The sequence below is a fragment of the Camelus bactrianus genome, chromosome 5, assembly GCF_048773025.1.
Source record: "Camelus bactrianus isolate YW-2024 breed Bactrian camel chromosome 5, ASM4877302v1, whole genome shotgun sequence".
Lineage (NCBI taxonomy): Eukaryota > Metazoa > Chordata > Mammalia > Artiodactyla > Camelidae > Camelus > Camelus bactrianus.
Genome location: NC_133543.1, coordinates 76,758,105 through 76,783,145, shown reverse-complemented (window position 1 = coordinate 76,783,145; position 25,041 = coordinate 76,758,105). Strand labels below are relative to the sequence as shown.

Genomic DNA, 25,041 nt, shown 5'->3' with positions numbered 1-25,041 from the left:
GTGCTGGGAAAATTGTCACTTTCCTAATGGAGGAGTATATATTTCCTTCTAACTCGTTATTTCTACTTTGCCTTCTCTGGGAAGCTAAGAGCTCAATTTCATGTGTATAGCAACTGTCCCTTATTTAGGCTTATTTATGAAAGTTCTGTGATTGTTTCTTTTGCTATATTGGTCTTCCTTTTATCGTACTGTAATAGCTTATACGGGTTTGGGCTGTGTTTATGTGTACATAAAGAGTGTATGTAAGTAATTTGTAAGTGCCTCCTGTCCCATGGTACCATCAAATTGTTTTAATGCTTTTTTTAAAAAGTCTCAGTTTTTTTCAAACAATTAAAAATGTGCTTTTTATAAAATATAACTATTTTGATGCAAATAATAAGTGGAAATTTGCCCACCTCCCTTTTTCATTCTCCAGAGATTTATTAATATTTCTAGCAGGAAAATTTGAAATCAAAGTTTCCTAGTTTGTCTTAAACTTAGAATTCTATTATGGTTGATTAGATTTACATTTTAAAAAAACTAAAAAATTTTTTTGTTTTTATTTTTTATTGAAATACGGTCCATGTGAAGGTTTACATTTTTATGTTTTCATTTCTGAATAAAATGATTATATTTCTAAAAACTAAGTAGAATGAAAACAGTTTAGAGGATCCTTGAAAGAGGATTACAGTCTCTAATAAATTTTCTTTTTTATTGATATGACAAAGATCTATTATTAAAAAATGTCATATTTTGGGGTTTCTTGTTATTTTGAAGCATACTGGATTAAGTATGAAATCTTCATAGCTCTTGTATTTAACAATTCAGAATGACTCATTAAAAATTGTTCAAAAATAAAATGTGATTACTTTCCATTTCTCTAAAGGTAAAAATAACTGATTTCCAACATTATCACTTAATATGCAGACTTCTTTTTTCTGTTATAGCTCCTGCAAGCAGTCAAAAAGGAAAGTAACTTTGTAATTTCCCTAATATGCATAGAAAAGTTCAAAGCCTATTTTTGTCTTAAAAAGAAGTACTTAAAATGCTAAGGTCACTAACTTGGCCAGTATTCAATTTGATTCTTCATTTAGATATTTATTACTTAGGAACTTATAGATTCTGTTGCATTTAAAATCTCGAAACAGGAGGCTACAAATTTTGTTTCAAGTTTCCTTCATACTTTAGTTTAGAAGGATAAACTTTTAGCCTTCAGATTTCTTAAAGTGGTATTTAATAATATCATGATACTTACCTTTTATTTCCATTTCTGTGTTACTACTGGTTATTCTTTTGGAAAGGAGAGACTGAAGTTGGTTTGGGGAGGAATTAGCAAAAGTGTTTTATTAATTGCTGCTTGAGCCAGGAATGGTGGTTGGGAGATGTGAACAATTTTAGTGAAGTATTTTTTAGACTTTTAAAACTACACTTTAAATTAAAATAACATTTTCTATAACATTTTATATTGCATCCAGTTAAAATTTAATGCAGGTATTTGTATACATAACAAATACTCAAGAAAAATGCCTTGCTATGTGTGTGTTATCTGATACTTCTGTTCTATTTCATTTAAAATAATTGCTGCTCACATCTCACTAAGTTGCAACCTCTAGTTGGAAAAATGCTTTTTCAGTATGTTAATTACCTGTGTTTGTGGAGAAATCACCCCCTATTAGCAAATAGAAGACTGAATAAAAACACGTTGTTATTATGTACTAAATTATATCCTATTTTAAGCATTTAATAAATAATGAATATTTTACAGGCATTGTGTCATGATAAAATATAAGCAGCTTTGCCTAAGTAAACTTAAGTTTCCCTGTTTAAAAAAAAAAAGACTTTTATTTTTAACATTGTATTTATATTTTAGGCCTCTTCCCTTTTTTAATAAAAAGATGTTTAAATATTAATAGAAATTATACTAATAGGTTATTTTTAGATGTAACCAGATTAATCACTGGGGCCTTCTTAATCAGGCTAAATCTTAATGGAGGGGGAAAAATTAGCATGCTTTAACCCAGAGGTTGGCAAACTTTTTTGTAAAGAGCCAGCTAATAAATATTTTATGCTTTGCAGGCCATGGAGTCTGTTACAGTGGGTCATCTCTGCCATTGTGTTGCGAAAATATGTGAATGATTAGAATGACTGTATTCCAATAACTCTTATGGAAACTGAAATTCATATTCCATATAATTTTCTCATGTCCATATCTTATGTTCCTTTTGACTTTTTCAGCCATTAAAAAATGTAAACACCACTTTAAGCTTTGGGGCTGTAAAAAACAGGTAGTGGGCCAGATTTGGTGAGCTAGCCCTTGCTTTAGCCTAAAAATGGAGAAAGTCAGTATTGGTCCCAAAAGGAAAAATTAGCAACTGTGGTTAAGAATATGAGTAATGATGTTAAACCTGAGTATTTAAATTTATACTTTTCTGGATGTTAGAGCTATACATTTTTGTGTTGTGTTTGTATTATATTTTGTAGACTGTTGATATTCATAAAGAGAAAGTTGCAAGAAGAGAAATTGGTATTTTGACTACCAATAAAAACACTTCAAGGACACATAAGATTATTGCTCCAGCCAACCTTGAACGACCAGTTCGTTATATTAGAAAACCTATTGACTATACAATTCTAGATGATATTGGCCATGGAGTAAAGGTAAGTATAATTGTTGTTAAGCTTTTAAAAATAATAGCCCATAATGGAATTAACTCTTGAGAAAATTAAGCATTTATCTTTTCTTTCCTAGAGGACCAAGTCTTGGCCCAGCGGTAGTTATGAAGATTTCTTAACCACTAAATAAGTTATCCTTCTTGCTTCTTCTTAGTGTTGTGTTCTCAAGTTTTAAACAGTCATCTTTGAATGAACTGCATTTGCTTAATCAGTTATGAAAATACCTCATATAGAGCTGGTAAATAAATGTGGCATAATCTTTCTAATCTTTTGATGATTTAATATGACTAATAAAAATTTTAAGTATGTTATTAAAGGACTTACTTTATCTCAAAAATTTGTCAGCAAACTTGGCATTAGTTTTCAAAAAGAACATGTGTAAACAAACATGTACTTGGAATTTTTCTAAAACAATTTTATCTCAGTATTTTGGGTGAGAATAGTATAGATAAAACTAGTAGTGAATTAGTAGTAATTAGCTTTTGAGTATATAGCCATTATATACTTTGGCTGTTTTTTAAAATGTATTTGAATGCCTGTTATATATATATATATAAAGTACATTTATATATATATATATATAAAGTACCATAATTACAACCAAGGAGTATATAAATTTCATTTAAATTGGTATTTATACTTAAGAAATTATTCAGAGCTTCAGCTAAGTATTAAGTTATTTAAAGTTTGCATCTCATCAGTGATTTGAAAGACAATGACTTTTCAAATGTGATGCTGAATAAGTATATATATGCCTGTAAGTGAAACTCTGCGGTTCATGCTGTAGCTTTATGTCTAATAGAAGCAAATTTAATTTTAAAAATATACCCCACAGAAGTATGTCTAGAAATCAGTTAAATCTAAATTTAATGTAGATCTAGGTAAAAGAAAATGTATGGTGTAAATATTTAAAATTTTTTTTCTCAATTTTGATCCAAGCACTATTTGAAATTTGATATTTAATTTTATACTGGACACCTAATGCATTTAGACTACTGTACTAATTAGAGCATGTTAAAATAGGATGTGTAATTGGATGGATAATTAATAACAAATTTATTCTAACTTGGGAAAATCTTTTTAGATTTATTCAAGGCTAATAACTGTTAATAGAAGATTTTGGGATTCTGCCAGAATCTAATGACAAAAAGGCACTTAGAATATAAAACATCATATTTGTACTTGCCCATTTATATAATAAAACGGTGATCCCCCATTCTTATTTAATCCTCAAGTAAATGTTCTTTAGGGACTCTGTAGTCCCTTTCGTTGTTTGGACTTTTAGTTTTTAGGGGTCACTAATTTGAAGAACTCTTTAATAAAGTTAAGTTTTTGAATAGAAGTATCTTATATAATTTCATCAAAAAAACTCCTATTCATGATACATTCTGCTTTAACCACTCTTTCTATGATCTACTGAAACATTATTTTTTAATGCTGGATGCTTAACTTGTTTTTTGTTTTTTTTCCTTTCTCTTCACATCCTGAAGTTCCAACTAACCTTTCAATGCTTTTCTCCCTTACCTCTTTTATTTGCTCCATTTATGCATTAAGTGGTTGCTTAGATTTAAGGTAAGAGATTCCAGGGCTGGATTTCCATTCTTTGTTCTTATGTAGAATATTACATATGGGGAGTGAAGAGATATTTGGCACTTGGCCTTTTAAAACCAACAAATTCCCCTTTATTATATTTTATTTTATTTTTATCATGCAACTTTGTATGTCATCATGTTCCATGAGGGCAGATATTTTTGTCAGTTTTGTTTACTGCCCTATCCTGTGTGTCATGACAGTGCCTGACACACATTAGGCACTGAGTAAATATTGGTTGAATGAATGGGTCATTTTGTAATGTTAATACATTTTGTGAAACTGAAATGTGAATTACCCTATCATAAAATGTCATGAAATAAAATTAACTGGATTTTTGTTAAGTGTAGAAATTTTATTACGGATTGGAGGGCTGCTAATGTGCTTCATTTAACCCTCCCCCTGTGTAATAGCCTTTTTATTCTATAAATGGTGTGCTTTATTATACACCTTGTGGCCACTATGTCATTATCTCTTGACTCTTGATAAGTGTAGAGAGATTGAAAATTGGAAAATATTCAGTGTTACGGTTTTTTTTTAAGTTGCAGTATCATGTCTATTGTAAAAAAATAAAATTAGTCTTTTTATTCAAATTGCTATCTAAATGATATATTTCATTATAAACTCAGTTTAAGAGTTTTCAATTTGAGTATTAATTATATGTAAAACATCAAAAGCTCATGATAGTGTTTAACAAAATACAAGTTAAGAATTAGAGATAATATCTCCTTTTGTTATTTGAGTAACATTTTAATATTTTGAAGGATGAATGGGAAAAGACATTCAAGTATTTTCAAGAAGTCTGTCAGATAGAAAGGAGGATGCATTGGTGGTTCAGTGGTAGAATTCTCGCCTCACTGTCAGGTAGAATGGTACTAAAACTGTCAGCAAACTGAGCCTGCATTTCCTTTTTGTTCATTTTTTCCTAGCTGAACTCTAATTCCTTTTCTAATATATATTCTTACTGTGCACTCTGTTGTTTGCCATGTCTTCAGTGTAGAAAGTGATAGCAAGAAGACATGGCTCGGATCCGAATCATTAACTAGCTGCTAACCCCGGCCAACAGGTCATGGTAGAGAGATGTGAGCAGAAGAGCCCAGGCAAATGTGCTTGATGTGTTACAGGGGTGTTGGCTCCAGGCCAGTCTGGGTGAGTGCAGCGTGTGGAGTTGGGAGGAGGCCCCTTCTGTGTAAAGTCAGTAGATTTAGACCAAAAGCAGTCTTTGCGGCTCCCTTGGCTCTTTTCCTGTAAAGTCTGTATTCAAATTTTGGCTACTGATGTGTCAGCCTCCAAAGTGATAGACGTACATGGAAACATTAACTGAAGGAAAAACACAGAAATTTGGATTAATTATTTTCCCTTAAAGTTTAGACCAGCTTGCCTAAGCTACTATCCCCTGCTCATTTCTCCAAACCATACTGTGATTCTTTCTTTACCTTCCTGGGTTCAGGATCTGTTCCAGGCGAGGGATAGGCCAGAGTGAGTGGGAAGTTAGAGGTTCCTAGAAAGAAGGGTCTAACAAGGAAACACTGCACTTGAATAAGATTCCTCAACATCTTTGATCTTTGCACCAGAAAGCTCCATTCCTAGGTGCTATGGCACTATGTAGTTGTTTCTGCTACATTGGGATGGGGTTGACAGAGTGAGAAGCGTACCCTGAGTTCATATAAGAAGCTAGAATGTGCCAATCTTCTGTTTTTCCTTTCTTCCTTTTCTTCTTTGTAAGTATGTCTGTCTTCTCTCTAAACTTGTGACACATAGTTAATAATTTTGGTTGAACCAAAACAGTGCAGAGTGAAAAAAATATTCAGAATATAGCAAATCATTACTCTTCTTATGCTGGTGAAAAAAATTAGTGATTTTAGAAGGGTGATTGATGGAATAATTGAATATTTTAAGGTAAAATGGAATTAAAGAAAAAAATGTTTAAGTTGGAAGGGACTACAAATAATAAACTAGCTCAGTGGTTTCCAGCTGAGATTTTTTTGGAGACTAGTGGATTATATAAGGTGCCCTAAAGGTCTCCTTATATTTTTCACCTCAGCGGTTCATGAACTTTGTTCCCATTCCTGTCAGACTTTTGAAGCCTTTTAGACAGATTCTAAACAAATACATACTTCGGGACCAGACACATGGAATTTGACTCAGAAGAGACCACCATACTTAAAACTTGAATTTTTAACCTTTTATACAGCATGTGCTGGTTGTGTTTAATGGTTCTTTTCATCTGAAATTTGGATTAATTGTTTTTTCTTCAGTCAACTGGGGAGAAATTGTAGAGTTTAATTCATAAGACCTTTGAAAACAATGTGATGTTTTTATAACAAAGGGCATAAAAAGCCAGTGGATAGAATACTATATTAGAAGTATTTTAATATGTACCTAAGGCCATATAAAAGTGGGATGTGTCTCAAACTGGGGTACCCTTCCCCACTCTTTATAATTAACAAAGTTTTAAGACCTTGTTACTGATGTATTTGAAAGAGACTTTTCTGTTGAAAGTGGTAAGGTTGTTACTAATGAAGCTAAGCTTAAGTACTTTTTGAATAATTACATTAATCAAAAATAAAGATTTCTGATCTGTTAGTGTAGTGTTTATTTCAGTTGAACATTGTGCAAGCAGATTCTAAATAATTAATGATGAAGAATTAGGGGTGTATTGTACAATTAACACATTAAGAATGTAACACTTTTGAAAATTTTGCTTGGGATTTTGATCTTTAACTCTGTATTAAAAAGGGGGGGGCTAACTTTTTCACTCGCGTGTGATCTTTAACAAGTATGTGTCATTCCCTACAGAAGGATGATAAATTGCCCTTCACATTTCCAGCTTTCAGGTACAGCTGAGGTTTCACTCTTAAGCATTTATTTGACATAACACTTGAAAGAAAAAATCCATAATTACAGCGACCTTTGGGAGACTCCTGTTTGCGTTGTTAGTTCCCGTCTTGAGCCACCAATTATTTCTTGGCAAAAGCTAGTCAGAAACTATTTTCAAAATCAAGCAGAAGTTTGTCCATCTTTTATTCCTCTTTTCTTCTTTATCTGTTCTTCCCCCATGCCTCCTAATCTCTTATTCCCTTATCGCTATATTGGATTTTTTTTAGGACTCTTGGTGCCTTAGGCTTTTTGTCTTTCTAACTCTTATTAAAAGTCTCTTGAATTCATACATGAATTCCTGATTTCAGCTTTGGTTTCCTGCAGAGGATCTCCTGGTCCTTTTCCTGTTAGCCCTAAGAATTGACGTAGGAGTATATATCCTCTGAGGGGAGGGATAGGGATCTCTAGTAAGCCAGAGAATTATGCACTGGATGGGACTAATGGGGAATGATTCTTGACGTTGAATGAAAGCCTGGACGTGCTTAACTACAGCTTCTGCCCATCCTTACTATGCTGCATCCAGACACAGCCTATACATACTGTTCCTCTTCTGTTAGGACATTTAAATCTTGCTCTTTTTAAAACTTAACACTCCAGCTCATGCATTTTTTACTATGAAACCTTCTGTAGCTATTTTTTTCTCACACTGATATTTCTTTTTTGGGGGTTTCTATATAGTTTGTAGACATTCCTTTTTGTTTTAAATATATGAGTCTTAGTTATTCTAGTATATTGTAAGTTCCTTAAAAGTAGAGAAATTATTTTAGAGACTTGTGTCGTCTTATTTTTCATGTTCTTTAGTGCCAGTAGTCTGGTGTTAGGTGTTTTAAATAAGAGATATACCATGAGTATCATTTTACAATGTGTCTGCCACTGTTACATTGTAGCAGGTCATCTGTCAGTGGGAGATTTCTTCATAGCAGAAGTGATGTGCTCTATGAGATACCTGGTCGGCCAGCTTTATAAGAAATACCGAAGTTCACAGGGAACTGGAAAGCACTGAGATTTGTAATGAACATTCTGTGTGATGTACATGATACTGTATATCAAGGTTCAAGCAGTTATTGCACGTACCAAAAAGAGATAGAGCAGGAAAGGTAGGAGCACTTTAGAAACAATGTTAAGGTAAAATAATTGGCCTTATTGGTTGGTGCTAGTTACAGAGAGCTACAAAGCTTGGGAGAGCAGGCCGCTTTGGTCATAAAGGAGCTGCTCTTACCTTCAGTATTGTCTGCATTTCTTAGTCTGCAGACCAGTGGGAAAGTGAGCTGTGGTTATGCATTAACCTTCGTCACCTAAATGAATATTTCTTCTGCTTGGAGGATTCCTTTCTGGTAGGGAAAAAGAAAAGGGACCTTTCCTGCTGTTCATCCGTGTGCCTAAAAACCTGCTTCACTTAGCTCCCAGAGATGACTTTCCTCTCTATGGAATCAAAAATACCACATTAATTGAATTACTGTTGGAGTCAGTCACCAAAGTTTTCATTCCAGTTCACAAATAAAACTTTGAAAAGTATAATGAGCTCTTCCATTCACGATTCAGGACCATTAACTGCATACCGGTAGTCAATAATAGTTTTGTCTACATTTGCTTGTTTTTTAAATGTTCATGTGGATTTGCTGTTACGCAGTGGGTGCAGTGTTGCTTTGTTTTCTTTGTCCTGAGTTTATGGTGTGTGTTCTCTCTCTCTCTCCCTCTCTCTCTCTCTCTCCCTCTCTCTCTCTCTCTCCCTCTCTCTCTCTCTCTCTCTCTCTCTCTCTCACCACAGGCACAATTTAGTCCTATGTTTTGCTGCTTCTCAGGAGGTGTTGTGTCCCCCTGTAACTTCCCTCAAGGTAGTTTTTAGAACCATGGTGGCTATCCAGTGAATAATTTTTTACCAAATTATTTTAGATTTGAAATACAGTTTCTTAGCTTTAATTATAATACAGATCTTATCTATGATAAATTAAGTTCTGTTTGGCAGTTATTCCTGTTCTCTTCCCTTTTCCTCAAATTTGATGGCAGTATTTATATTCTGCCTGGCATATTCATTGCTTCACTTAGCACAGAAGCATTTTTCACAGGGAGAGCTACCTTGAAGAAACATTGAAAACTGTTTTAGCTTGATATACAGGTAGTACAGTTTCAGTGAAGTATGCAGTTACAGACTAGTTGGCCATTCCACAGCAGCTGTTTGGTTACTTAGGTGAATTAAGTTACTCATGCAAACCCCATTAACCGAAAAAAAAAAAAAAGCACCACACAATCATTTGATTCTGTAAGTCATAAAATGTGTCAGATTTTATGCATAGAAATGATTTTAACTTAGATTATTTATTTTATATTATTTGGGGGTAGATTAAAAGACTTACAGAGGAGATACTGCAATTTAAACAAAATACCTTACATACCAAAAGCTTAAACAAATCAAAGTTGGAAAGCTATTTTCAAGTATTTTAGCTGTTCCATGTATAGAATAAAATTCTCTTTTACTCCTTTTCTATCCCTGCTCCTTTTTCCTTCCTGTTTCTAGCAAATTGGTGTAGTTCAGTGTTTGGCTCACCTACTTCTCCTTCATCACTTAAAGTACCTTTGGATTTTATGTTGTTTAAGGTTGAGCTTAAAGGACTTTGGTTACTACTTTAAAAAATCTTCTGTTATCATACATTAAGATTTACAGTTTTTAAAAGCTATTAGTTATTTTGTCATATTACTCCTAAAATTTTCCCCAAATATGGGTTAACTTTTTAAAAACCTCTTCTGGCATTTTCATTTTAAGATACAATTAGTGTACCCTCTGTTTATTAATGAGGGGGAGAGCAAGGTTAAGTTAATCTTTATTCTTCCTTGATAACTAGTTTCTTTTATATTTATTGTTTAAAAGCAATAACAAAAGGATTACAGATAAATGCTTAACTTTACAAATATTGACATTTCAAAGGTATCATTTGTCATTAAAGATTGTTTTAACATCACACACAACTTTTTCACTGGGCTATTCATTTGAAGAGTTTGTTTCTTGATATGTTATTTCTTGCCTATTCAGATAACAAGTAGTGTTTTAGGATTTTTAAATACTCCATTTAAGCCAGAGTTAATTTTGACAGTCTCAGTACTCTGCACGTAATTATGATTTGTTTTCTTAAAATTTATATTTTAAAATTTTGATCATATGTATTCTGATTTCAGAAGTTTCATTTTATAAGTATGATTTGAATATTCTGGACATATTCTTATTAGAAAAGTTAAGCTCTTTTTTTGAAGTGTTTGACAATCCAGAATATTAAGGGCTTAAAATAGGGTTAGGTATGAGCCTATATGATGAACATTATTAACTTCAACCCATTGGTAATCTCAGACAACTTGAGATTGCATTTAAACTATATTTGTGAATAACTTCTCTTAATCTTCAAGCTATCCAGATTTCTAGGGCTTTCTATGTAAGTGCTGACATACTCTTTTGGTGGCATCCATTGTTTCCAGATCACCCAACTTTCCCACACTTGCATTTTCAATTTGGGATAGAATAGTGAGGAATCATGTCCTAGCTCTGACTTAGGACTGTTACATCTTTATCTTCATTTGGGGCCTGAATGGGTCTTTTCACACTGCAACTATTTGGACATTGCCATTGGCCACTGTGCTGCTCACAGTTGAATGGGATATCTCAGCCCTGCCTTTCTGGCTCAGATGTTTAGGAACATGCCTTAACTTCTGGCAGTTTTCAGGTAGGTAATTCCTTCATAAGAGAACATTAAAGAAATCTGAATTGTAAGGCTGATCCACAATTTTAAAAAATGAAAATTTTCTCTGTATATGATTTAACTTTATTTTATATTCTCTACTTAAAATGGATCAAAACTATAGTTGCATACTTTATTTGAGAAACATGTATTTGATTTTTTTATGATATACTTAATATCTAAAAAACAAGGAATTGCTTAAAGGCATTATTGTTTCTGATTGAGTTACTCTTTATTAAAACTAAAGTTTCTGTAGTTAACCTATTTCATTTCAGTTGAATGTAGTACGAAATAGTCTAACCAGTGATCTGTTGGTGTGATGGCCTAATGGCAAATAAGTCTTTGCATACGAGTTTTTAATCATTTGAAAACCTCACGTTAGGAAGAGTCCTTTGAGTACAACTGTAGAATAATAGTAGAATAGAAATTGCATATGAAATGCATGGCCTCTAATTTTTTTTCCTACTTAAACCTTCCCCTCCTTTGTTAAATAGCATAATGTTATTTCCCGAAAGTGCCACTTTATTTCACTGCATACGAGTTAAATTGAGTTTTCCTCAAAATTTTTTTAGGTGAGTACCCAGAATATGAAGATGGGTGGGCTACCGCGTACAACACCTCCAACTCAGAAACCCCCCAGTCCCCCCATGTCAGGGAAAGGGACGCTTGGGTGAGTATGTAACTAAGTAATAATTGAAAACCATTTCATGTAGTGTTGTGTGAAAACTAAGCACTACATATGTTTAAACTATTTTTAAATACTTGAAAAGAGAACATTTTCTTCCTCGGATTATCTTTTTTTGTGTGTGTAACTTTCCCTTTTTCTGGGAAACATCTTTACACTTTATTTTTAATTTTTCACATCTGTTTCTTTATTTATTTATTTCCCTCCTGCTACTGTTTAAGAAAAAATTTTTTTAATGAAGTAAAAGTTGATTTATAATTTTGTGTTAGTTTCAGGTGTACAGCAAAGTGATTCAGTTGTATATATTTATACATATGTATATTTTTCAGATTCTCTTCCATTATAAGTTATTATAAGATATTGAATGTCTTATACAGTATGTGCTATATAGTAGGTCCTTGTTGTTTATCTATTTTATATATAGTAGTATGTATCTGTTAATCCCAAATTCCTAATTTATCCCTCCCAACTCCCTTTTCCTTTGGTAACAGATTGTTTTCTATGTCTGTGAGTCAATTTCTGGTTTGTAAGTAAGATCATGTGTATCTTTTTTTTTTTAGAGTCCACATATAAGTGTTATCATATGATATTTATCTTTCTCTGTTGGACTTCACTTAATGTGATAATCTCTGGGTCCATCCATGTTGCTGCAAATGGCATTATTTCATTCTTTTTTATGACTGAGTAATATTCCATTGTATGTATATACTACATCTTCTTTATCCATTCATCTGTCGGTGGACATTTAGGTTACTTCCATGTCTTGGCTATTGTAAATAGTGCTACTATGAACATTAGAGTCATGTATCTTTTTGAATTAGAATTTCCTCTGGATATATGCCCAGGACTGGGATTGTTGGATCATATGGTTATTATGTTTTTAGTTTTTTAAGGAACCTCCATATTGTCCTCCATAGTGGCTGCACCAGTTTACATTCCACCAATAGTGTAGGAGGGCTTGCTTTTATCCACACCCTCTCCAGCATTTATTATTTGTAGACTTTTAAATGATGGCCATTCTGACCAATGTGAGATGATACCTCACTGTGGTTTTGATTTACATTTCTCTGATAGTTAGCAGTGCTGAGCATCCCTTCATGTGCCTACTGGCCATCTGTATGTCTTCTCTGGAGAAATGTCTATTAAGGTCTTCTGCCCATTTTTTAATTGGGTTGTTTGTGATTTTGATTTTAAATTGTATGAACTGTTTGTGTATTTTGGGAATTAAGCTCTTGTTGGTTGCATCATTTGCAAATATTTTCTCCCATTCTGTAGGTTGTCTTTTTGTCTTGTTTATAGTTTCCATTCCTTTGCTTTACACTTTAAAAAGATTTTGCTTAGAAATCATTTTTCTATTTTTAAATTTGAGGTAAAATCCTAGCCCAAGTTCATAATTTATTATAAATTGCACTCTAATTCCTGTTTTCAGAAAGTTCTTAGCCTTTTGTATTATAGTCGATTTTTCTTATTCAGACTAGTCCCCTGAAGAAAACACAATGTCGATGACAAAATTCTGTTTATCTTGTGTTTTTATGAGAATATTGCACTTTCATTTGGTCTGTAGACTTGGGCTCTGGATGTGACTTTGGCAGAAATGGTCGATTAATGGAAAAGCTTAACTTTTTTCTTTCATAACATCACAGTATAAAAACTTGGTTTATCATGATCAAGATTTGTGATCAGGTGGGCATAATGTGGCTAAAATCGTGGTCCAGCTCTGCTCCCGCTCTGTGGTCTTGCATAGTCAGCCTCTTAGCAATTCAGTTTTTTCATCTGTAAAAGGGGGTAATATTTGTCCTCTGTCAACTTTTCAGAGTCACTATACTATGAATTGGATTTTTAAAAAATGTGTAAGACAAAGACAAATGCTTTGACTATCATTGGCTTTGCAATATATGCTTAAAAGTTTTTAATTGGCAATCTTGTTTTTTGGCCCCCTCACCAAAAAACACCAAAAAACCCCAAACAGAAAAACAACCTGATCAAGCAAAGGAAGATAATGTTGAAAGAGGAATTATAGTTAGGACAGTAGGAATCAAAAGAATAAAAATGAATTCCAGCCAGGAATTGGGATGGTTTTATTTGGGGTGGACAAAGAAAGTCTACTTAGAGAGGAAAGAATCTAGTAGATTAAATAAGATTTACACTTCAGAATAGGAGGTAGATGACGTGGTAGAATATAATTGTACAGGGTTAAGAGTAGAGGACCAAGTCAAGAAGAAGTATTTGTTTTATTTTCCTGTGGAATGTCTACATTTTTGTCACATACAATATCTACTGGATTTGTTAGGTTTTGAATCAAGATTATTAGCAAGATAACCCACTCTAGTCTCTAGTAAAATAAAATTTTCTGTTGCTCTCAAATTTTGAAGATTTACTCATGTACTAGTATTTGTTTTTGTTGTGTATTAGCAAGGACTCTGCAGGATCCTTGGAGACCAGCGAGGCTGAGCACCGCCACACAGTTTATGGTCACAGCCTGGCTTTTTCAGTCTTTGCCTAACCACCATGTTTTGTTTTCTGCCCTTAGTTTTTTACCTTGTTTTTATCATTGCCTTCATGGTATAGCTCTCAATCAGCAAAGGATTTTTTTTCTTGGTTGAAATAGAACATTTTTATTGTCTGGGAAAAACAGTCTGGAAGTCAGATGTTTGGAAATTAATCAGTTTCTCATTTTATTGTGTTTTATGTATACTTGATAATTTCAGAGATACCTGAACTTCTTTTTAGCATTTTAAATCCAAGGTCCTAACATTCCTTTTTCCTTCTTTAACCCAATACCTCATCTCATGCCCTTTACTTATTTTTTAATAATGTGTGTATTTGTTTATGCAAGAAGGTAGTAGAGTTGACAGCTCATGATTTCATCCCAAATCAATGAGCCAAAACTTGGGTGGCCCAGGAGAACAGTATTTAAAAGAACCTTGGGAGCTTTTTGGGTAGTGAATTATTGAGAAATACATAAGTCAAATGAGTAACATCTTTTTAGGAAAAGAAAGCTCTTTAATTTTCACATCTTGAGATCCAGTTTTTATTTTTTTAAAGACGAGGATCTCATCTACAGGGTTATCAGTTTCATGCCAGTTGAGTATTTATCATTGTCATAAAGAAATTGAAAGTTAAAGATGAGAACTAACTTAATAATCACTAATGTTCCAGTGTGCATCTTAGTTCTTATCATATTTCTTCTTGCTTTTCTCATTCTCTTCTCTTAAAAAATTTTTTGCAAAAAAGAGGGAAGTATGTTAATGAAATCCAGTCTGTTTTGTACTTTATAACTCAGAGTAAATAAAGTAGAAAGATATAGGTGGTCTCTTTTTTTCTTCTCTCCCTTTTAAGTGTTGAACTCTGAGGAGGGTAAGAGGTAAGAGCAATCAAGGTGAAAGCTGAAGGAGGATGTGAAGTGAGAATGGAAGGAGATGAGATTAAATTTTGTATTTCTGTGTGTGGATATAGTTTTTTTTCTATGTATTTCCTATATAGAAAGGGAAATGAATTGTTATGGTTGTTATTGATCATCAGTGTGGGGGCTGTGGAGCCAAATTCTAGATTTATTTACCGCCCCCCGCCTTTTTTTCTTTTTTTGGTTAGGGAGAGAGGGGTGAGGAAGATAATTAGTGCATTCATGCAGTGCAGTTGGGAGACTTTGACATGGTACTAAAATAATTTGAACTCATCTAACAGAGTCTGGGAAACACTGGCTTACCCACTAGGAGAATCTTCATGCTCTCAGAATAAGTGAACAAAATTACATTATCACAGGAAAATGAGGTTGGAGACTTAAAAAATAATAGTATGCATCAAAACCCTAATGGTGGAGAAGTGATACTTAGGGGAGGATTGAAATTGGTAACTGGGTTTTATTAAAACACACATTACTATCTCTGAGTACAGATTGTATTTCACTACTGGCAACTCTGAATTTATTGTGCCGAAACTTGCTAATCACACAATACATACGCTCTTCTTTTTGTAGGCGGCACTCCCCCTATCGCACACTGGAGCCAGTGCGTCCTCCAGTGGTACCAAATGATTACGTACCTAGCCCAACCCGTAATATGGCTCCCTCGCAGCAGAGCCCTGTGAGGACAGCTTCTGTGAATCAAAGAAATCGAACTTACAGGTATTTTCTCTACCTCAGCGCAAAATGTGATGGTCCTAGGACCATAATTTGTTCAGATAACTTCAGTTAAGTCGCTCTCATTTTCCAAGCACTAAGTTCTTTTCCTCACTCTCCTCCCCCAAATCTCATCTGATTCCATCTCTCTTTCCTCATGTTCTGGCACAACTCTGAGCAGTTAGGAAGCTAAAAAAGAACAGACATCTCAAAGTGCAAACTTCTCTATAAGATTAATAGTTACAATTGACTTGAAAAAAAATTATGGACCAGATATGGGAAATTTGAAGTTGTTTTTTGGTGGAACTTTACAGATGAAAAACTACACACAATAATGAAGTAGTATATCATGATATCATTACAAATAAAGTTAATCAAATAATCTGTTTAGGAAAACTTTTTATTGTAAAAGAAGTTTACTCAGACAGCCATTAAACTGGAATAAATGAAAGTGATACTGTTTTTATGTGTTGAGTCCCATCATTTATCAGTTACAGAGACTTTTTTCCTTTTTAATTTCTTGCTAAATACATGCTTATTAAAAGGTGATCAAAACAAGTTTCTTGAACTCAACTTTTCCCCGTACTTTATTAAGAAATTCATATTTGAAGTGGAGGGTTTTGAATTATCTTTTTGTAGCTGTATTCATTTCAGACAGTTTGGAAAGTGCTGGTGATGTCTTTCTAGATCCTTATGTTTTGGGGGCTCTCATTTCTGCAGCAGTAGCGGGAGTAGTGGAGGAAGCCACCCCAGCAGCCGGAGCAGCAGCCGGGAGAACAGCGGAAGCGGGAGTGTGGGAGTTCCCATCGCTGTTCCTACGCCCTCTCCTCCCAGTGTCTTTCCAGGTAAAACATGAATTATGCTTCATCTTCATCTGTCCTATCTGAATTTGAATTCAATTTCTGACTCAATTACATACAGTAAGATTATTTTCATAATCCGGAATTTTCTCCTTTAGGACTCCGTAAATGTTGAGAAATCTTTATGCATTTGTTATTTTTAACCAAGCAATTTGTAAGTTTATGTTTATATACTTCTCTGTTGCTTGGTTTATGTCTTTGGTGCTGTGGTTTAATTGGTGCTTTGAGGTTTCAGGTACCACCTTGGAATGAGTTATATATTTAATTACAGCTGGTGTTATGACAGTACACGCCTCTGGACACAGTGGGGACTCAGTGTGAGAATCTTATTGGTAACAGAGAATTGGATAGATATAATTTTGACAGTTAAAATTAGTGGACTCTTGAAACTTAGTAGTCTCTTAAACGTTACCCTCTTTGCTCTGAAACAGAAACATGTACTTGTTTAATGTGAGGACACACAAGGTTAAAATTTAGTATTAAAAACATGACACAAAAGATACAAGGATGGAATATTACATATGTAATTTACTTATACTAACAGATAATACCTTTTAAAAAATCATGAAAAAGAGATTTGTATTTTTCTAAATTCTTTATATGATAAGTTATGTATGTCTGGAATATATGCTTATGTTCTGATTTGTATAATTCAAAACAGAATACTGCTATTTTCTAGTGTGTTAAGTTTCAGTTTATATACTATTTATAGAATGCTATGTTAAAAATAACAGTATGAAGGGAGCACTTTTCTTCCAGAGTTTTGGCTTCAGATAAAAAGGAATGTTTTAATGAAATCTGTACATTACCCTTAGCGTCTTGAATTATTTGCTGCAAACCTAATAATCCTTTAACATAAGCTTCTTCTTTTTTTTTTTTTTTTTTAACACTCTCTTCTATTTATTCTTTGGTTGTTGATAAGCACTGAGTATCTACCATTAAGTTCTCTAATGCCTTTTCTAATCCTGCCTACTGGAACTGCCTCATTAATGCTGCCTCTTACTCCTCTTTCCCCTCAGCCCCTGCTGGCTCTGCTGGTACTCCTCCCCTTCCTGCTACTTCTGCATCTGCCCCTGCCCCCCTTGTTCCTGCTACTGTCCCTTCCTCCACTGCCCCAGACGCTGCCGCTGGGGGTGCCCAGACCCTGGCTGATGGCTTCACTTCTCCAACTCCCCCTGTTGTTTCCTCCACTCCCCCTGCAGGTGAGTATGGGCCTATTCCTTGGCAGGCAGATCCAGTCGTCTGGCTTTTCTCTCACCTGGAACTCTGGCTTTACGGTTTGTTCCGTTTGTAGTTTGTATAACACAGAAATTTGAAGAATAATGTACTAACTAGAAAATGGCATGTGACCAAAGAGTAGAATTTCCTGAGGCAATCATGGTACAGTTGCTGATTATTCTAATAGGGTAACACAGATAAACATTTTTTAATTGCTTGAGTTTTATTTACTAGAACTAGTTGTAGGCCCAGAAAAGACAAATCACTTCCACGTAGAGCCAGCATTTTAGTAATTAAAATGTGCTGGTTCCTAGTCTGCAGTGAATAAACATTTGTTACATGAGTAAATAATTATAGTTCTTTTTTTTTAACAGAAAGTAAGTTAAATGCTGTATTAACAGTTTATATCAATAAATCTCTTTTATGTAGTGTCTTTGAATCACAAAGTACTTTTCTTTTTATTAATTTATAATTTATATACAGGAAAATTCACCCTTTCCAGTGTGAATTTCTGCAAGTTTTGACGAATGTATACAGTGATATAACCACAACTATGCTCAAGGTGTAGAACAAACAGTCCTGTCATCCTCAGATTTCCTCCATGCCCCCTTTGTAGTCAGTCTCCTTCTATTTCACTCTTAGCTCCTGGCAACTTCTTGATCTGGTTTGTTGTTTGTGGTTTGTTTGTTTTGTTTTGGTCTCTAAAGTTTTGCCGTTGTAAGGATATCGTAAATGGAAGCATATATAATGTAGCCTTTTGGGTTTGGCTTTTTGGCCCAGTACATTTGAGATTTATCCATTGTTGCATGTTTCATTATTTTGTTCTCTTTTATTACTGAGTGGTGTTCTGTTGAATGTATTTACCTCAGGTTCTTTATCCCTTTCCCAACTGAGAGACATTTGGATTATTTCCATCTTTGAGTGATTATGACTTAAACAGCCAAGTACTTTCACATGCAGACTTCTGTGTGAGCGTAGGCTTTCATTTCATTTGGGTAGATACCTGGGGAGTAGGATTGCTGGGGTTGTGTAAGTGAATGCTTAACTTTATAAGAAATTGCCAAATTGTTTTCCAAAGTGGTTGTACAAATTTTGCACACCCACCAAGCAGTATGTGAGACTTCCAGTTGCTCTGCATACTTGTTAGCATGTGGTATTGTCATCACATATAATTTTTAAATTTAGCCATTCTAATAGGTGTATAATAGTTTCTCCTGTGATTTTGATTGACGTTTCCCCAATGAATAATTATGTAGTACATCTTTTCATGTGCTTATTTGCCATCTGTTTATCTTTGGTGAAATGTCTGTTCAAATGTTTTTGCTTCCCCCCACATACCTTTTTAATAGGGTTGTTCTTTTATATTCTGTGTACAAGCCTTTTATTAATTATGTGATTTGCAAGTATCTTCTTCCATTTTGTGACTTATCTCTTCATTCTCTTAATATCTTCTAAAGAACAGAAGTTTTTCATTTCAATTAAATCTTGTTCATTGCTTTTTTTTTTCTTTTATGATCGTGCTTTTGGTGTCATATTTACAAATTTACACAAGGTCAAAAATACTTGTCCTGTTTTCTTCTAGAAGTTTCTAAAGTTTTTATAGTAATGATAATTTACAACTTGTATGATAGTTACAATAGTATGATAGTTATGAGAATTAAACTATAGTTTTGTTTCTCAACTCAAAGCAAAATAAATGCCCCCTAATGGTGTGAATAGAGTATTATGTAATGTCTTTGGATGGCTGAGGGCTTATAACATGGGAGATTTTAGACTGACTCTAACTATATAAAATTCATAATACTCTTAATTATCAGAGTTTTAAACTTGGTGGTTCTAGGCTTGTATTAGTGTGTTACAGATTAATTCCTAAAATGCCAATAATGTGGTATCTGGTGATTCAAATGACAAAATATATCTTTTAAATAATAGTTTATTAGTTTATGTGCTTTTTACATTTTTATCATGGTTACATAGACTTGACAGTGGATTATGTTTAAGCTTGACTAAAGATTTTTATACAACAGAATTGAGTTTTAGGTTTTGATACTGTCAAATGTATGAAGATTAAATCCTATAGCAGCTCTTGAGTGCTTTTGTAACATTCTTTATGTGAGTATCCATGTGAATCCAAGTTTGATACATTTAAGGAGTTCGTGAAAGATCGATTTTAATCATGTAAAATTTCACAGTCATGGAAAAGTTGAGGAATTGTCAAGTGCTTTTCTTTTCTGCCTCTTCCTCTCCCTTCTTCCCTTGTCCTTTCTCCTTTCCTCTCCCCTCTTCCCTTTTTCTTCTCACCGGTCTCTTTCCTCCCCCTCTTCTCTCCTTCACTCTTCTCCCTCCTCCCCTCCCCTCTTCCCCCTTTTGCTTGCCTGCTGTCTCATGGGTGCTCTAGTACTTGGTCTGTAACAGACAGACGGACAGACCAATAATTTGAAGTAGGAGTGGAGTGAAGATAAAATTTAGGAACTGGATTGTATTAGGCAATTGAATGAATTGGGAAAAGGGTGTCTTCAGTTGGCATTCTCTATTGAAGTATGTTCAGAGAGTAAGATATTATGAAATTGCTGATACATATGTACAGGTTCAGGATGATACTAAAAATGAGATATATTTTGATCTACTTCTATCAGCTTTTTTTCATAATTGTAAATTTCTTAAACTCTAATTTTAGGACAAAATAGTCTAGCTTTAGAGGAAGATATTTTTGATTAAACAAAGATGTGTTTGATTTGGAGTTATGTCACTGGACCTTTTGCTGAAATATTGTATGATTTCCTTTAACCAAATTGCTTTGCTGCCTTAAATTTACCACTATTATTATTATTGTTATTATTTTGGCATAAGACTGTCAAAGATTTTTTCTTCTGCTTTATCCTTGTTGAGTTTAGTTTTCAGTGTTTAATGGCTAATGTTTTAGGGGAGGAAGTGAGCCATAAATTTCAATTGTGATTATTTTTGAAACCCTGTCAAATTACCAATTGAATAAGTTCATAATATTAATTAATAATCTATTTAGATACAGCTTTTCCAAACCTAATCATAATTTTATTTATCTACTTTTCTGCTTTTGCACTTTGATATAATGTCAACTGAGCAATGTCACTTTGTATTAATACTTGTCAGATGGCAATTAAATTAGCTCAACATTGTTATTTTTAATAGTCTTATTAAGATTCAGGAATTGTACCTAAAGTATTTCCTTGTCTGAGATAATTTTCTTTTAATGACAAGTTTGTGTTTTGTCTCTTTTCCAGGTCATCCTGTCCAGTTCTACAGCATGAATAGACCTGCCACTCGCCACACCCCCCCAACAATAGGGGGCTCCTTGCCCTACAGACGCCCTCCTTCCATAGCTTCACAAACAAGCCTTCAGAGTCAGATGAATGGAGGACCTTTTTATAGCCAGAACCCAGGTTAGATTTTCTTTTACAATCTATGGAATATATCTACTTAAAAATATTCAATTACAAAGAAAAAAACCTTTAATTGCAAATGACTAGTTCATGGTAGGTGGTTAGTACCATTTGAATGAGTGGAAGAATGAACAGAAGATTGCTAATACTTTATCTTCTGGTTCTTTTTGAAAAAAAAATCAACACATGGTTTCTGTATAAATGGTAGAACTTAATTTTTCTGAAAAGAATCTTTTTGAATGTGCTAGTGATTATTTGGTTTTTTAAAAAAATAATATTGTGATGAACAGTATTATCTTCTTTTTTAATCAGATATCCTTGCTCTGTGAGTCGCAAATAATGAAAATTGACTGCACATGAACAGAGTTTATAAGTGGCAAAGGAAAAGGGAGATGACATTTTTGAAGTGGTTTTGTGTTAGGCAGTTACACTGTCTCTTTCAATTCTTCTGCCAAACCTATGACGAGAAAACTGGGACTTGGACAGATTGACCCAGATGTCACAGTTATCTTTCAGCAGCATCATGCATACAGAAAAGCTAATCTGGCATATATTTAATACTAAACATAATCATTTGTTTTGCTTCTTCCCCAGAGAGGGTAAGAGCAAATATTATACTCTGTGACTGCTGTGGGCGTGGTGTGTCAACTTACTGTGTTTTCCTGGATTTTTGCCGAGAGCCAGCAAGTCCGTGTATGCTCACCTCTAATATAAGGGGACGGCCCGTTCCGTCCTGGATAAGCCCTGAACTGCATGGAGCTGAAATCTGTCTACTGGCTCTTCTACTTTTTGGTGAAACCTTGTTACATCTTTTGAAGTCTTGCAGAAGAAATTTGTTCCTCCTCTCACATAAACGGAGTTTAAAGAATGCTTTTGTATTTTTTTTTTTAATCTCATTTGTTTCTTATTATCACGTGATTATTTTCATCTGTATTTTACAGGTGAGGAAACAGGCTGAGGTGATAGTCAAGTTAGGATTTGAACTTAGGTCATCTGGCTCTAAGTTCCATGTTATTTCTTTTGTACTATCCTTCCTACTTCAGATGTAAAAAATCTTTCTCTCACCCTCCCTAGGGTAGGAGAGGTGGGGTGGAGGATGCCCATGTTGTAACGTAAAGTGCAGAAGAACCTGAGACCTTGTCAGTTTTTCATCTGTTACGTCCTGGGAATAGTGCTCAGTAACTGCTGAATGTGGAATGAATCCCTTGTTCTTTTACTCAGATGCCTTCACTGTTTCGGGTCCTTCGTGTAAATTAAATGCCATATTTATAGTCTAGCCAGTGTATACTGTAGTGTGCTTACCGTCTGCCTTAGCTGAAATATACTTCTTTCACTGCTGTCTTTCATCACAGTGATTTGGGGTGTGCCATTCTTTTAAAATCATTTTGAGCTTCATTTTGACAAATATACATGTCTTCTTGTACATTCTACTTTTGAATCAGGTGTTCCAAACCCCTATTTGTACAGGTGCTATTTTGTACCTAAATGTGTAATTCATTTTTAAATTTTAATTTGTTAGATATAGCCTGTTTTGTAGTTCTGCTGAAGATAAGCTCTCCCCTGACCCTCTTGGAAATCTATAAATAGCTGTTGCTTATGGTCCTTATGCCCTTCCTCATCCTTGCATAGAGTTTTGAAAGAATGGTGTCCAACATGGACTGATTACATAGTGGAGCTGAAATGATGCTTCATTGTTACAGCTTGGGACCAAGTGCACATTATATTCAGAAAGTATATACAAAGATATTTCATGCTGTGTGTGTACATGTACATAACAAAATATTGGTCTTATGAGAACCCTGTTGGTGGAATTTATCTGAAGGCTGTTTAAGCACATGTATTTTAAATGCATATTTTAATACTTTGTAAATCTGATTTTAACATACTTGAAAGTATATGTTAAAGTAGAAGAACAGTCTACTCTTTGGAATGATTTTAATGAAAGTGTTTTCCACAGTTATGGGAGGTATAAAATGAGTTGAGATTTTTGAGCCATCAGCATAATGTGTGAGGCAATTTAGTTTGTTTTTATGTACTTCTGTTGATTAAGTTCTGCCGTTTTTCTCCAAGATTTGGTAACTGATTAAAGAGAGTGACTACAACTTTGTTAGCTTAATAATCAGAGTGCTTTTTCTAAACTAAAAAATTTTTTTAACAAATTATGTTCTTTGAAAAGATCTGTTTTATAAACCAGTATTTTAAGGCTATGATGCACCTTCATTTTATTTGCTTTAGATTATTATGTAACTCTCTTGTATTAGTCCCGCTGGTCTTAAAATGGTTCTCGTTTTTTCATATTTAAAATGAGAAAATTTGTTGTGCTTTCTCAAGTTGCTAATTCCCTGATTTAATACAAAATGATCCCAGATGTGTGTTTTATTTGCATATTTTTTACCATTGGAGGCTCAACATGGATTTGTGCTTTTGAAGAAGTGAGCTAGCAGGCTGGGATCCATGTGAATGTAAATTCAGCACAGTTTTCTGTGAGATCTAAGGCTAGCAGCACTGTTAGTATGTGGGGTCTGAGTTTGAAATGGCGTTGTTAACATAGGAGTTAAAATAGGGAACACCTGGTGTCTGGTGCCAAGCCCTAGGGATACAATAATTATTTCTAATGAGATTATTTCAGAAACACATTAATGAAGGATCACTTTGATCAGGACATAAATGAATCCCCTCTTCACATTAACTTCATTATTGTGTAGTGTGAACATAATGTTACTGAATCTAAGTTGGGAGACCTTGGTGATTATAGGGAAAGTTTCTGTCATGTGAGGAATTATCATAGCTAAATGGGATGGAAACAGGTTGAGTTACTTTCTGCTCTTGCCTGTTTTCTACACCAGTATTCTGATGAGATATATAGGACTGGAACTGAGTATTGCAGACAGTTCTTCACGTCAAAATCCTGTTTAAATTCTCCTAAAATAGTTCATATTTAATTCAGCTCTAAGGATGATAAATCTAGTCTAAAGTAGAATCTTCTAGTTCACAGGAGTTCTGATGAAACCTTGCTGACCAGAAAGAAAATTCTGTGATAAGTAAATCAGTTTGGACCATCAAGTTAAAAGTTTGCCCTGGGCAAAAGATGTAGAATTTGAGGCAGCCTTTGTAAACCCCATTTGGAACTGAATTTTTGAACATGCCTTGAAATGGCTTTGAGAATAATCTAGCTTGTTTTGTTATAAAGTAATTCTGTTTAAGGAAGATTCAGGATTGGTTTTTACCTGCGTTGCTCTTGGTGAACCTCTTAAAACCACTGTGGTTTCAGATATTCACTTTCAAAACTAGAAAAGAAATAAAATGTGTATATTCATTTAAAAAGTAATAAACTCTACCTACAAAAAGACTTTTAAGTTAAGGACCTAATCATTTCTGTTTTAGCTGAGTACTAGGAGGTCTTTTTTTTCAATTTGGATTGAAAACAATGACTGAAGTGGGAAATTTCCTTTATTTCTATTACAGATGAGGTTGGGATGGGTGCTAACAGAAGAGGAACATTTCATCTTACTAAGATATGAACATACATCTCATCTCCACTTTTCTAAGTGCTTTTGCTGTCTGCTGCTATTTCTCAGTTTTACCTGCTTTGTCTCTGCTGCTTTCTCTGTTCATTGTGTCTTCCTCTTAACCCAAGTTTGGAAACACAGGGTATTGTGAACATATCAGCAGTTGTTCCAGGCCTCTGAGAGTGTGGGAGACAGACATACAGTTTTAGGGTTTACTACCGAGAAGTATGACTTTACAGAAAAACCTAACCAAAAGGTATCGTTGAAAGGAAGGTACCATTTCTAGGGTTCTATGACTCTGTCCCTTAAATTTTAGACATTCTTCAGGATTATCTGTTGACCTCTTTCTTGTCTGTATATTGTGTGTGTATGTTCTTCCTGCACTT

At 34.1% G+C, this 25,041-nt stretch overlaps 1 protein-coding gene across 14 annotated transcripts in view; it reads left to right on the top strand.

Annotated features, from left to right (window-relative positions):
* Positions 1 to 25,041, top strand: part of ABI2 (abl interactor 2) — a 110,290-nt gene that overhangs the window by 67,489 nt on the left and 17,760 nt on the right. For 6 of the 14 annotated variants that reach the window (XM_074364146.1, XM_074364144.1, XM_074364135.1 and 3 more), the window contains exons 3-7: positions 2,461 to 2,637; positions 11,420 to 11,517; positions 15,509 to 15,655; positions 16,370 to 16,494; positions 20,988 to 21,146. In XM_074364146.1, the coding sequence (XP_074220247.1) occupies positions 2,461 to 2,637; positions 11,420 to 11,517; positions 15,509 to 15,655; positions 16,370 to 16,494; positions 20,988 to 21,146 (706 nt within the window). Of the gene's footprint in view, positions 1 to 2,460; positions 2,638 to 11,419; positions 11,518 to 15,508; positions 15,656 to 16,369; positions 16,495 to 17,528; positions 17,712 to 20,987; positions 21,147 to 25,041 lie in introns of all 14 variants that reach the window. The other 8 variants (XM_074364141.1, XM_074364142.1, XM_074364140.1 and 5 more) reach the window with 3 other exon arrangements.